The following is a 14,945-nucleotide window of genomic DNA, read 5'->3' as shown; positions in this document are numbered from 1 at the left end:
AACTACAACGCTGCTGGATTTTTTACACTCAACAGTTCCCCTTGTGTATCAATGGTCCACCACCCAAAGGACATCCAGCCAATTTGACACAACTGTGGTAAGCATTGGAGTCAACATGGGCCAGCATCCCTGTGGAACGCTTTAGACACCTTGTAGAGACCATTCCCCGACTAAATGAGGCTGTTTTGAGGGCAAATGAGGGTAACTCAATATTAGGAAGGCGCTTCTAAATGTTTTATATACTCAGTGTATAGGCTATGATAATTAACGTAACAGGTTAGGAGACTGACTGACATCATCATTCAACTAAAATATAACTTAATTTACATTGAACATTTTACAAAAGTAAATCGTGCATCTATTTATCTGAAACCCACAGCATGAACGATTCAGAGTAGCTTTGCGTTCCTAACAGTGTTGTCCACATTATCCTGCTTTTTATTTTCATGTTCTTTGTCCTATTTCTGTCTTAAAGTTCACAGGCAACAAATTTAGTTTAGATATTTTTTTGTGATCTAACTGCGCCACAATCCAAAATAATAAAGTTGTAGTCTATCAAAGTAATTACACCAATTATTTTACTACATTTAACATTGACTATATGTAAATGCTTTGCTTTGAATAGTAAAGTAAACCCTTTTAGAGCTAAAGAACGACATCTAGTTTATAATTATAAATCTGATTATTTCACAAAAGTTTAGCTAAACACGCTGCCAATGCCAGTGAGGGAAGGCAGCTCTTCCTTGCTTTCACAAAATGAAAAGAGCAACAAAAAAACAAAAAAACTTGCTATCGCCCCTGGTGAATGGAACTGGGACCGGCGAGGAGATCATGTTACCAAAAGGTGTCAACGTAGTGAAGCTGTAACTGCGCTAGCTAGTACTATCTTTGGCGTTGTTGTTTTGAAGGGTGTTCCTGAAGTAACTATTCGCCCTTGAATACGCTTTGTGGTCCGTTCATTGGAGTTCAGCTGGGAATGAGAAACCGATTCATTCCTGTACTTTGAGCACCGAGCATTTGTGGGCGGATCTTTCCGAATCATCCAGAATGTTGGGCATTTTAGCCAGGACGATGGTGAGTACACAATCAACAACGTTAGCTATAGAATAGCTCCCTTGTAGCCCGCAAAACGGGTTAGCAAGGGAAAACAAGTGTTCGTAGGGTGTGTTCTAGTTATATATCGAAAACAATGGGCATTGAGTCAAGTAACTGTAGCTAGCTAGCTAGCTAGCTAATGTTACGCAATTACAGCCTCGCTGTGTATGTCAAGCAATGTGTAACACGTTAACTAGTCGGGGCAAAGTCAAGCTGGAGATAAGCCTTATTGATATCGCAGTTAAAATTATATTACATATTCAGACTTTCCTCGTTTAATACCAATTAAACAAAATGTGCAAGAATGGTATAAATGACATTCTTAATCAGCTGACTATAGCGAACAAGTAACACCCCTTGTTTTTCACTTCGGTTTCGGTTGTTTTTGGAGTCAAAATGTAGCTAAACCGTTGCCCTCCTCCGCTGAGGAGGAGGGCAACGCCTACTTTTGCGTGGTAATAAAACATGTCTATAGCTTCACAACCACGTAAAATATCGCTCTCAAATCAATTTGACTTTGTTCAGAGACTTCCCTCGAATCCACTGCAAATTGTTTAGCAATTGTTTTTTTTTTTATCTTTTTGTTTTTTAAAATTCTCATTACAGATAAATTCTTCCTTTTATAGGACTTACATGAATACAAACAGCCGTGATTAGTTCAGAGACCTCGCAATTACTTTAGTATTTATTTAAAAAAAAACGTTGGCTGTTTTTCAATTGAATACATTTTTTAAAATGTTTTTTAAAACTTCAATAGCTTCCACCCCATATCACTTGCATGAATTCAGCCAACTGTTATTGGTTCAGGGACCTCGTCAAAACAATGTAAGCCATTGTAAGCGTTTGTATTTTTTTGAATTTGGCTATTTTCAATTAATTTAAATTGAACTTACATAAATACGTCCATAACTTCAATAGCGTCCACCCCATATGACGTTCATGAATACAACCAACTGCAATTGGTTGAGGGACTTATTCCCGCCAATCCACGGCAATTACTTTTGGGCTTTTAGGCTTAATTAAAAAACAATCTATGTTTATGACTTGAATGAATGGAACAATTACAGTCCAGCTTTTGCAGTGTTACCATTTGGCTATCTTAATTTTTTTTAAATATTTATTTAACTAGGCAGTTAAGAACAAATTCTTATTTTCAATGAAGGCCTAGGAACAGTGAACTGCCTGTTCAGGGGCAGAACGACAGATTTGTACCTTGTCAGCTCGGGGGTTTGAACTTGCAACCTTCCGGTTACTAGTCCAACACTCTAACCACTAGGCTACTCGCCCTTTATCAGCCATTTATTGAGTGATCGAGCTCTGGAGGGCCGGGGATGGCTGGGGTTCCAGATGGCCCCACTCCATCCAGCCAGCCCCCTGCTCCTGGGGCATTTGGGAGAGGGCCAAGGAGGGCTGAGGCCGACCCAGGGAGAGGGGACCGACCTGCAGCCTCCAGGGGCCACCACTCAGTCCAGCCAGCTCTCTGCCACCAGGGACATTTGAGACAGGGGACTGACCTGCAGCCTCCAGGGGCTGCCACTCAGTCCAGCCAGCTCTCTGCCCCAGCGAAAGGATCAGGGAGGGCTGGCCTACTCAGACACCTTCTCCCTGGGGCCTACCTGACCTCCAGGCAGCCACTGGTGATGTCTCTGCCACTTGAGGTACCCCTGTCTGGGCCTTACTCCTATCTCTCCCTCCTTGGACCTCTCTGGAGCTCCAGTCAGGCCCCCACTGACCTGGTGACCTCTCCCCCACTCAAGGCACTCCTGTCTGGTGCTTACTCCTACCTCACCTTCTCTGGAGCGCCACGCCTTATACTGCATTTCCACAGCTTAAGTCCAAACTGTAACACGGCCACTCAGGAACATTCACTGTCTTCTTGGTAAGCAACTCCAGTGTAGATTTGGCCTTGTGTTTGTAGGTTATTGTCCTAATGAAATGTGAATTAATCTCCCAATATCTGATGGAAAGCAGACTGAACTATGTTTTTATCTAGGATTTTGCCTGTGCTTAGCGCCATTCCGTTTATTTTCATGTTGAAAAACTCCCCAGTCCTTAACGATTACAAGCATACCCGTAACATGATGCAGCCACCACTCTGCCTGAAAATATGGAGTAATGTGTTGTATTGGATTTTCCGCAAACATAACACTATTCAGGACAAAAAGTTGTCGCTTTGCCACATTTATTGCAGTATTCCTTTAGTGTCTTGTTGCAAACAGGATGCGTATTTTGGAATATGTTTATTCTGTACAGCAGTATTTCCCAAACTCGGTCCTGGGACCCCAAGGGGTGCACGTTTTGTTTTTTGCCCTAGCACTAGATAGCTGATTCAAATAATCAAAGCTTGATGATTATTTAAATCAGCTGTGTAGTGCTATGACAAACAAAACGTGCACCCCTTGGTGTCCAGGGAACCAAGTTTCGGGAAACGCTACTCTCCTTTTCACTGTCATTTCAAATCAAATGTTATTTGACACATGCGCTGAATACAACTGGTGTAGACCTTACTGTGAAATGCTTACTTACAAGCCCTTAACCAACAATGCAGTTCAATAAATAGAGTTAAGAAAATATTTACTAAATAAACTAAAGTAACAATAAAATAACAATGAGGCTATATACAGGGGGTACCGGTACCCAGTCAATGTACAAGTGAGTTGAGGTAATTTGTACATGTAGGTCGGGGTAAAGTGACTGCACAGATAATAAACAGCGAGTAGCAGCAGTGTACAAAACAAGTGGAAGGAAGGGGGGTCTATGTAAATAGTCCGGGTGGCCATTTGATTAATTGTTCAGCAGTCTTATGGCTTGGCGGTAGAAGCTGTTAAGGAGCCTTTTTGACCTAGACTTGGTGCTCCAGTACCGCTTGCCGTGCGGTAGCAGGGAGAACAGTCTATGACTTGGGTGGCTGAAGTCTTTGACCATTTTTGGAGCCTTCCTCTGACACCACCTACTATATATAGGTCCTGGATGGCAGGAAGCTTGGCCCCAGTGATGTACTGGGCCGTACACACTGTAGGTCGACCGATTAATCGGAATGGCCGATTAATTAGGGCCGATTTCACGTTTTCATAACAATCGGAAATCGGTATTTTTGGAAACCGATTTGGTCGTTTAAATTTGTTTATTTAACTAGGCAAGTCAGTTAAGAACACATTCTTATTTTCAATGACGGCCTAGGATCGGTGGGTTAGCTGCCTTGTTCAGCGGCAGAATGACAGATTTTTACTTTGTCAGCTCGGGGATCCAATCTTGCAACCTTACAGTTAATTAGTCCAACGCTCTAACCACCTGCCTCACGACGAGCCTGCCTGTTACACGAATGCAATAAGCCAAGGTAAGTTGCTAGCTAGCATTAAACTTATCTTATAAAAAAACAATCAATCATAATCACTAGTTAACTACACATGGTTGATGATATTACTAGTTTATCTAGCGTGTCCTGCGTTGCATATAATCGATGCGGTGCGTATTCGTGAAAAAGGACTGTCGTTGCTCCAACGTGTACCTAACCATAAACATCAATGCCTTACTTAAAATCAATACACAGAAGTGTATATTTTTATACCTGCATATTTAGCTAAAAGAAATCCAGGTTAGCAGTCATTATTGACCAGGTGAAATTGTGTCACTTCTCTTGCGTTCATTGCACGCAGAGTCAGTGTATATGTAACCGTTTGGGCCGCCTAATTTGCCAGAATTGTACATAATTATGACATAACATTGAAGGTTGTGCAATGTAACAGGAATATTTAGACTTAGGGATGCCACCCGTTAGATAAAATACGTAACGGTTCCGTATTTCACTGAAAGAATAAACGTCTTGTTTTCGAGATGATAGTTTCCGGATTCGACCATATTAATGACCTAAGGCTCGTATTCCTGTGTGTTATTATGTTATAATTAAGTCTATGATTTGATAGAGCAGTCTCACTGAGCGATGGTGGGTACCAGCAGGCTCGTAAGCATTCATTCTAACAGCACTTTCGTGCATTTTGCCAGCAGCTCTTCGCAATGCTTCAGGCATTACGCTGTTTATGACTTCAAGCCTATCAACTCCCGAGATTAGGCTGGTGTAACCGATGTGAAATTGCTAGCTAGTTAGCGGGGTGCCAGCTAATAGCGTTTCAAACGTCACTCGCTCTGAGACTTGGAGTGGTTGTTCCCCTTGCTCTGCATGGGTAACGCTGCTTCGAGGGTGGCTGTTGTCGATGTGTTCCTCGGTCGAGCCCAGTTAGGGGCGAGGAGAGGGATGGAAGCTAACAGCTATACTGTTACACTGGCAAAAAGTGCCTATAAGAGCATCCAATAGTCAAAGGTATATGAAATACAAATGGTATAGAGAGAAATAGTCCTATAATAATTACAACCGAAAACTTCTTACCTGGGAATATTGTAGACTCATGTTAAAAGGAACCACCAGCTTTCATATGTTCTAACGTTCTGAGCAAGGAACTTAAATGTTAGCTTTCTTACATGGCACATATCGCACTTTTACTTCTCCAACACTTTGTTTTTGCATTATTTAAACCAAATTGAACATGTTTCATTATTTGAGGATAAATTTATTTTATTGATGTATTATATTAAGTTGAAATAAGTGTTCATTCAGTATTGTTGTGATTGTCATTATTATAAATACATTTTTAAAAATGGCCGATTTAATCGGTATCGGCTTTTTGGGGTCCTCCAATAATCGGTATCGGTATCTGCGTTGAAAAATCATAATCGGTTGAACTCTAGTACACACAACCCTCTGTAGCGCCTTACGGTTGGATGCCGAGCAGTTGCAGCTGTAGTTGTGCTCGGCTGCAGTTGCAGCCGAGCACATCGATGGTGCAGCTGTAGAACTTTTTGAGGATCTGGGGATTCATGCCATATCTTTTCAGTCTCCTGAGGTGGAATAGGTGTTGTTGTGCCCTCTTCACAACTCTTTTGGTGTGGTTGGACCATGATAGTTTGTTGGTGATGTGGACACTAAGGAACTTAACTCTCTACCTGCTCTACAGAATGTACTGGGCTGTGAAGGCGCACTGGAGACCTGGTGCGTTCAGCTGGCATCAATTGTGTTGGAGAAGTAAAAGTGCAATATGTGCCATAAACTTTTGTTATTGACCAAATACTTATTTTCCACCATAATTTGCAAATATATTTGTTAAAAATCCTACAATGTGATTTTCTGGAATTTTTTATCTAGTTTTGTCTGTCATAGTTGAAGTGTACTTATGATGAAAATTACAGGCGCCTTTTTAAGTGGAAGAACTTGCACAATTGGGGGCTGACTAAATACTTTTTTGCCCCACTGTATGTAAACCTCTGAACCACTGGAATTGTGATACAGTCTGTAAAAATTTTACGAGGAAAGCATGTAGTCCCTGGCTCAGACAGAGTAGTAGTGTGAGCTCAATAGCATCTCATTAGTGTGCAAGATCTAGAGAATCAGCTGTACATGTGATAGAAGAATGCACTGTGCATGCGGAGGGCTGCAATTCCATTGAATTGGGGATAGTTAACCAAAATATGACACAAGACCTAGACTTGCCTTATGTGTATCCCACAAAAAAGGTTCACTGTTATAAGCTAATGTTTTTTGATGAAAAATTCCCAATATTCCCAGGCTTAATTTCCCATGGAAAGTTTCCGACCCTTTGCAACCCTAGTCATAATCCCATCTTTCTGTAACAGGTCACATATGACATTTAATTTAAAATAGCGAAAGTAAAAAAAAAATATATATACAAATATAATTACCATAGATTAAACAGACAAGATCCATGAACCAATAACAGTTGGTTGGATTCATGCAAAAATAGCTTCAACCCCTATCTGACAGCACAGCAACAATTTTATTTGGCTAATTCATTTGTTTACCTAATTCTTGGCTATAGCTAGCCTTTCGCAATTTGCTGTTTTTATATGTTGAATGTCTCTGACAGCTCTGACATGTCGTGTGACCGTGTCACAATTAAAAAATGTTTCATATCACTTTCTCTTCACCTTTCCCCATTCTTTCCTTCATTGGTTTGTTGGGAAGTGTATTAGCCAATGGCTATTGCCTATGACAACCAGTAGGTAGTCATATCGTCTTCGCAGAGCTAAATTCTTCGATACCAACTTTGGTAGTCAACATGTAATTACTGCAGAATACCTAGCTACTAGTCATACAGTAGTACAGGCTAAAGATCATTTTCATGTCTGCATGGCTACAGAATACAATATAACTAACTACATTACAGTAATTGATCCTCAGGCTCTGACCAGTATTTCCCCTACCTTACTCTCTATTTCCCAGGCTAAGGACCTATGGTACAAGGTGAAACCTTGTGGCCGCCTGGTTAGGCCTGTGGCGCCCACGCGCATCCCTGGGCGCTACCTGAGCCACCAGGAGGGCCTCCCCAAGCTCCCAGTACCCTCCCTCCAGCAGACGTGTGAGCGCTACCTGGCCACCCTGGAGCCCATCGTGGATGAGGAGGAGTTGAGCCACACCAAGGAGCTGTTGGCAGAGTTCCAGAAGGCTGGGGGGGTTGGGGAGAGGCTGCAGAAGGGCCTGGAGAGAAGGGCCCGCAAGACTGAGAACTGGGTGAGTTGGCTGAAATCAAACCCTAACCCTGTATTAAAATACAGTATATGATAGTTTGGCCATATCGCCCAGCCCTACTCAAAGGCAAGGCTAGCAATTTGGTGTTGTTGTACAAGTGGCCTATGGTTATAGCCACCTGCTATTGTTAAAATAAAATCGAATGCCACTTTTATCTATGATTTAGAAACCTGTACCATGGATTAATTCCACAAAACAGAACAGAGATACATTGTTATTAAACAGGAACATTCTTTAGACAAGACCAGATTACAATAACGTGTCAAGGGCAAAGTTGAGAATGGTTCACTCTTATTTTGTATTTTTTTGTAATGCATCTCTTCATTTGGCCATTCTCTCTCTCTTTCTCTCTCCGTCTCTCCCCAGCTGTCAGACTGGTGGCTGACTACAGCCTATCTGGACTACCGGATGCCTGTAGTGGTCCACTCTAGTCCCGGGGTGGTCTTACCCCGCCTGGAGTTCAGTGACCGCCAGGGACAGATGAGGTGAGATGAACCAAGCCCCTCCCCACATAGACGCCAGTAGGAACAAACATAACACTCAGCTTTGTACAAATTCCTCACCACTACCGCTACATCTTTACCATCTTTACCATTAGAAACACCTTTGTTACAAAATCCTTGTATGTACTGTATCTAGTCAAATGGCTACCCAGACTATTCACATTGCCCCACCCTCTCCACACCACTGCTACTCTCTGTTGTCATCTATGCATAGTCACTTTAATTAACTCTACCTACATGTACATACTATCTCAACTAACCGGTGCCCCTCTCACATTGACTCTGCACCGGCACCCCCCTGTATGTATTGTTATTTTTTACTGCTCCTCTTTAATTACTTGTTACTTTTATCTCTTATTATCCATATTTTTTTAAACTGCACTGTCGGTTAGGGGCTCGTAAGTAAACATTTCACTGTAAGGTCTACACCTGCAGCTATACTTTAGGTAACTTAGGGTGCGTTTGTAAATTCACTTTGGAGTGTCAGAGTGCCCTCTGGGTATTCGTAAATTCAGAACGTTGTCAGATTGTCCGTTCGTAAATTCAGAGCGTTTTGCTCTCAGAGCATTCAGAGCGCAGACTGGATGCTCTGGTTGAGGAGTAGGGTTGATCCGAGCGTTCTGGCCTCACAACGGCAGTCAAGCACCCAAGCTAACTGGCTAATGTTGGCAGGCTTGCAAGCTACTGCCAGACACAAATGAGAGAGCTGGTTAGGCTATTTTCTTGTTATCTAGAGCGTTGGTGATTATCTGTGCTGCTGGCAACAATTTAATTACGCTTTTTTTGCCAATGTTTAATGACACCGGGCACATTCAACTGGTGTTGAGCTTCCGTAAATTCATCAGTTATTCTGCGCTCTGGCACACTCAGACGAGAGTGCTCTGAAATCAGAGTAGGTAGCCAGAGTGAATTAACGAACGCACCCATACTGTCATGTAAATACAGTCCTCTCTTGCACTGCTGTCGTGTATTAGTGTTAGCAGTCATTGCTAGTCATTACTCCTGTGTTACAACCTTCACACTTTCTCCAACACCATTTCTGCTCACATATCACTTAGTGTGTATTTTCATGTAACAGACATGTCACCATGACACAAAACTGGGGCCCTGTGTCAGTCACCTGCTAATGTGAACTCAAGCTACCATTCACCTTTCCAGTACAATATTGCCAATTGGGTGACATTTCACTATGGGGTCAGTTGAGATTCATAAGACCTTTGTACACACTACCCTTCAGACTGCACCCCCCCACCCTCTCGCTCTCTCTCTGAAAATATATATAAATAAAGGGGTGCAGTAGCGGATCACTGAAGTAAGCACTGCAGCACATGGGCCCCTGTTGACATAGGTTACATGTATAAAGGATTTAGATGGCCTATTGACATGGCAGAGAAATGGCTTGTTGTCTGAGCTAAGACCATGTTGTTTTCACCTCATTGATCACGCAAATAATCCCCTGGGGGGTTTTATCATATGTATTAGGCAGGACAAAGTTGAATCACTGTTTAACGGATGCCCTGCCTTACTTTTCTCCACACCCCTGTTATTTTTGGGCAATATATGTAGGGCTCTGCTTATAATGCACCGTCCGCTCTCCCTTGAGGCTTTCCCAAGTTGATGCACAAGAGACCAAAAAGCCTCAGAACATGTTCAAGCCTTGGATTGGACAGTGAAACGCTCACACCATAATGACTGAAGCCAGTGCAAATTCCTACTATTTATGTTTCCAGGTTAAATGTGGGACGTCCCTCATTATAAACAAACAGTCGGTTAAATTCATGGTTATTGCATCATTTTCAGATCTATTAGAAACGATTAATAGACGAAACAACAATGTAATTTAACCAATTGACTGGCCAGAGATCAGGACATAATAACTCATTATTATACATTTATCTTAATTTGATTACTATTATTTGTCTTTTACTCTTGAATTCTATATTTTTTTAAATGATCTTTAAATCTCTATTACTCTATACATCACATTCAATTATGAAATTGGATTGCACTTTGTTTTCTCTCAGGAATAAAGAAACTGTCACAAGTTATACTTCCCATTGTGTTTAATTTTATTAACAACATTGTAACATCTGCATTTTTTAAAAGACAAATAGTGTAAGTTTTCACATGGAATAATATAACTATTGAAGCTCACATTAGTCCTAGAGCCTGCACAAGAGCCTAGGACAATGTGGTAACTTACTGTTTTTCCTTATTCACTTCATGTATTTTTATTTGTTTTCGCTCACCTCACTTCTCTGGGGGGAAAATCCGTTAAACCGTGAATCAATTTTGTCGAGCCTAACTCTTATGTCATTTCTACTAGTTTATACGTTTTTTTCTGTTATTATATCTCACTGCAATTATGTTGTGCACTGTTCAGAATATCACCCTTGCAATATTTTTTATGATTTAGTCCAGGCATCTCTCCCCAATTTAATTGTTGGCTCCCAGCAATAACCCCAATGAATGCCTTGTTTTACTCATCTGAATTTGCCGCTCAGTTCATAGAACTGTGGTTACCTGAGTAACCTTTGATATCTGTGGCTGGGACTAACGGAGCAGTAAAAGCATCTTCTGGCGCATCTTTAAATAATTTTAACTACGAATTCAGCTCTAGATTTACAATGGTTGGAGCGAATACCTTTCCTGAAAGGTAGGATTCTCAGGAACACGTCGTCTGTGTTGTGCATATGATGAAAGCTGTGAGTGATGAATCTGCATAGAATAACTGAGGGAAATGAATTGATTCTCCACAAACGATCATTCACAAAGATTGTTTGATGATCATCCCTGATGTTTTCCTGAACTTTTCTATACCTTTCTTACTTCAGCTTTTATCTTATTTTATTAAGATAAAAGCAATAAGGTCCGATTCAAAAGATCCATCAAACTATTTTTGCGCATTTTGTTTCTTATGCCCCAAGTGTCCTAGAATAGTGTTTGAGAATTAAAATAACAAGCAATTAAGTATCCATAACATTTTTAGAAGCATATTTCGTACCCATTCACTCAAATGCATTGACCAAGCATCAACTGCACCGCATCTGACCGTAAGGCGCTACAGAGGGTAGTGCGAACGGCCCAGTACATCACTGGGGCCAAGCTTCCTACCATCCAGGACCTATATTATAGGTGGTGTCAGAGGAAAGCCCATAAAATTGTCAGAGACTCCAGTCACCCAAATTATAGACTATTTTCCCTGCTACCACATGGCAAGCGGTACCAGAGCGCCAAGTCTAGGACCAAAAGGCTCCTCAACAGCTTCTACCCCAAGCCATTAGACTGCTGAACAATTCATAAAAATCGCCACTGGACAATTTACATTGCCCCCCCCCCCCCCTACACTGCTGCTACTCAATGTTTATTTGTTACCTATGCATAGTCACTTCGCCCCCACCTACATTTACAGATTATCTCAACTGGCCTGTACCCCTGCACACTGACTCGGTACCGGTGCCCCCTGTATATAGCCTCGTTATTCTTATTGTGTTACTTTTTATTATTACTTTTTATTTTAGCCTACTTGGTAAATACTTTCTTCTTGGACTGCACTGTTGGTTAAGAGCTTGTAAGTAAGCATTTCACGGTAAAGTCTACACATGTTATATTCGGAGCATATGACAAATAAAATTTGATAACATCATCCTGCTCAAATCTCTCCACCCAGGTTTGCTGCCAAGCTGATCGCTGGCGTTTTGGACTTCAAGACAATGATTGACAAGTGAGTGCCAGTGCTCCGCATCTTGTCTTAACGACACGATTTAATCAGAGGGCAAAATCCAATACAAGGGAAGAGCCATGTTAAATTGACTCAGATTGTACCAGGATCTGATTTCCTGCCCCTAATCCTGCTAACCCTGATTTATATTTAGCCAAACTGGCTAACCAGGAACTATTTTATTTATACATACATACAGTACCAGTCAAAAGTTTGGAAAACTTTATTTTTACTATTTTCTACATTGTAGAATAATAGTGAAGACATCAAACTATGAAATAACATATGGAATCATGTAGTAACCAAAAAAGTGTTAAACAAATCTAAATATATTTTATTTGAGATTCTTCAAAGTAGCCACCCTTTGCCTTGATGACAGCTTTGCACACTCTTGGCATTCTCTCAACCAGCTTCACCTGGAATGCTTTTCCAACCATCTTGAAGGAGTTCCAACATATACTGTGCACTTATTGGCTGCTTTTCCTTCGCTCTGCGGTCCAACTCATCCCAAACCATCTTAACTGGGTTGAGGTCGGGTGATTGTGGAGGCCAGCACTCCATCACTCTCCTTCTTTGTCAAATAACCCTTACACAACCTGGAGATGTGTTGGGCCATTGTCCTGTTGAAAAACAAGTGATAGTCCCACTGAGCGCAAACCATGCTTCACGGTGGGAACCACACATGCAGAGATCATCCATTCACCTACACTGCGTCTCACAAAGACACTGCGTTGGAACCAACATTTTAAATTTGGACTCACCATACCAAAATACAGATTTCCACTGGTCTAATGTACATGAGAGCTGGTTTCATCATAGCGCTTTATGGTTTTTGTGACTACACTTGAAGAAACTTTCAAAGTTCTTGACATTTTCCAGATTGACTGACCTTCATGTCTTAAAGTAATGATGGACTGTCATTTCTATTTGCTTAATTGAGCTGTTCTAATATGGACTTTGTCTTTTACCAAATAGGGCTATCTTCTGTATACCACCCCTACCTTGTCACAACACAAGTGATTGGCTCGAACACATTAAGAAGGAAAGAAATTACACAAATGTACTTTTTAACAAGACACACCTGTTAATTGAAGTGCATTCCAGGTGACTACCTCATGAAGCTGGTTGAGAGAAGGGGCAAGAGTGTGCAAAGCTGTCATCAAGGCAAAGGGTGGCTACTTTGAAGAATCTCTCAATTATAAAATGTTTTTTTGGTTACTTACATGATTCCATATGTTATTTCATAGTTTTAATGTCCACACTGTTATTCTACAATGTAAAAAATATAAAAAATCCCTGGAATGAGTAGGTGTGTCCAAACTTTTGACTGGTACTGTATATACAGTGCCTTCGGAAAGTATTCAGAACCTTTGAATTTTCCGCATTTTGTTACGTAACAGCCTTATTCTAAAATGTATTTAAATGTTTACATAAGTATAACATTTACATAAGTAGTCAGGCCCTGAAAGCACCTTTTGTCAGCGACTCCAGCATCGTGTCATCTTGGGTATGAGACTACAAGCTTGGCACACCTGTATTTGGGGACTTTCTCACATTCTTCTCTCCAGATCCTCTCAAGCTCTGTCAGGTTGGATGAGGAGTGTCGCTGCACAGCTGTTTTCATGTCTCCAGAGATGTTCGATCGGGTTTAAGTCGGGGCTCTGGCTGGGTCTCTCAAGCACATTCAGAGACTTGTCCCGAAGCCACTCCTGCATTGTCTTGGCTGTATGCGTAGGGTCGTGGTCCTGTTGGAAGGTGAACCTTCGCCCCCAGTCTGAGGTCCTGAGCGCTCTGGAGCAGGTTTTAATCAAGGATCTCTCTGTACTTTGCACCATTCATATTTCCCTTGATCCTGACTAGTCTCCCAGTCCCTGCAAAACATCTCCACAGCATGATGCTGCCACCACCATGCTTCACCGTAGGGATGGTGCCAGGTTTCCTCTAGATGTGACGCTTGACATTCATGCCAAAAAGTTCAATCTTGGTTTCATCAGACCAGAGAATCTTGTTTCTCATGGCCTGAGAGTTTTTTGTGCATTTTGGCAAACTCCATGCGGGAGTGGCTTCTGTCTGGCCACTCTAGCATAAAGGCCTGATTGGTGGAGTGTGGCAGAGATGGTTGTCCTTCTGGAAGGTTCTCCCATCTCCACAGAGGAACTATAGAGCTCTGTCAGAGTGGCCATCGGGTTCTTGGTCACCACCCTGACCAAGGCCCTTCTCCCCTGATTGCTCAGTTTGGCTGGGCAGCCAGCTCTAGGAAGAGTCTTGGTGGTTCCAAACGTCTTCCATTTTAAGAATGATGGAGGGCACTGTGTTTTTGGGGACCTTCAATGCTGCAGAAATGTTTTGGTACCCTTTCCCAGATCTGTGCCTCGACACAATCCTGTCATTGAGCTCTACGGACAATTCTTTAGACCTCATGGCTTGTTTTTTTTTGTGACATGCACTGTCACCTGTGGGACTTTTTCTAGACAATTGTGTGTGTCCTTCTAAATCATGTCCAATCAATTGAATTTACCACAGGTGGACTCCTGTCAAGTTGTAGAAACATCTCAAGGATGATCAATGGAACCAGGATGCACCTGAGCTCAAATTCAAGTCTCATAGCAAAGGGTCTGAATACTTATGTAAATGAGGTGTTTCTGTTTTCTATTATAATACATTTGGTAAAATAAAAAAAATACCATTAACTTGCATTGAAGTTCTGCCACAAATGCTAAGAAGTTAGTGTTTGAAAGTTAGCATTGATAGTGCCTATACGCTGACAATGCAAAACATTATGAACACCTGCTCTTTCCATGACATAGACTGACCAGGTGAAAGCTATGATCCCTTATTGATGTCACTTGTTAAATCCGCTTCAATCAGTGTAGATGAAGGGGAGGAGACAAGTTAAAGATTTTTTTTTTTAAAGCCTTGAGACAATGGAGACATGGATTGTGTATGCGTGCCGTTCAGAGGGTGAATGAGCAAGACAAAAGATTTAACTGCTTCTGAACGGGGTATGGTAGTAGATGCCAGGCTCACC

The 14,945-nt window shown here is 41.6% G+C and overlaps 1 protein-coding gene across 3 annotated transcripts in view; it reads left to right on the top strand.

The window, feature by feature from the left end:
- The first annotated feature begins 689 nt into the window (after positions 1 to 689).
- crata (carnitine O-acetyltransferase a) overlaps positions 690 to 14,945 on the top strand; it is a 28,425-nt gene continuing 14,169 nt past the window's right edge. The window contains exons 1-5 of one of the 3 annotated variants that reach the window (XM_090233756.1): positions 1,050 to 2,753; positions 2,853 to 2,974; positions 7,388 to 7,675; positions 8,060 to 8,178; positions 11,867 to 11,920. In XM_090233756.1, the coding sequence (XP_090089882.1) occupies positions 8,102 to 8,178; positions 11,867 to 11,920 (131 nt within the window). In that variant the 5' untranslated portion in view covers positions 1,050 to 2,753; positions 2,853 to 2,974; positions 7,388 to 7,675; positions 8,060 to 8,101. Of the gene's footprint in view, positions 2,975 to 7,387; positions 7,676 to 8,059; positions 8,179 to 11,866; positions 11,921 to 14,945 lie in introns of all 3 variants that reach the window. The other 2 variants (XM_021601730.3, XM_036976821.2) reach the window with 2 other exon arrangements.

This window comes from Oncorhynchus mykiss, chromosome 5, assembly GCF_057628025.1.
Source record: "Oncorhynchus mykiss isolate SJ-2025 chromosome 5, ASM5762802v1, whole genome shotgun sequence".
NCBI lineage: Eukaryota > Metazoa > Chordata > Actinopteri > Salmoniformes > Salmonidae > Oncorhynchus > Oncorhynchus mykiss.
Note: the sequence above shows the minus strand (reverse complement) of the source record. Positions and strands in the feature narration are given on the sequence as shown.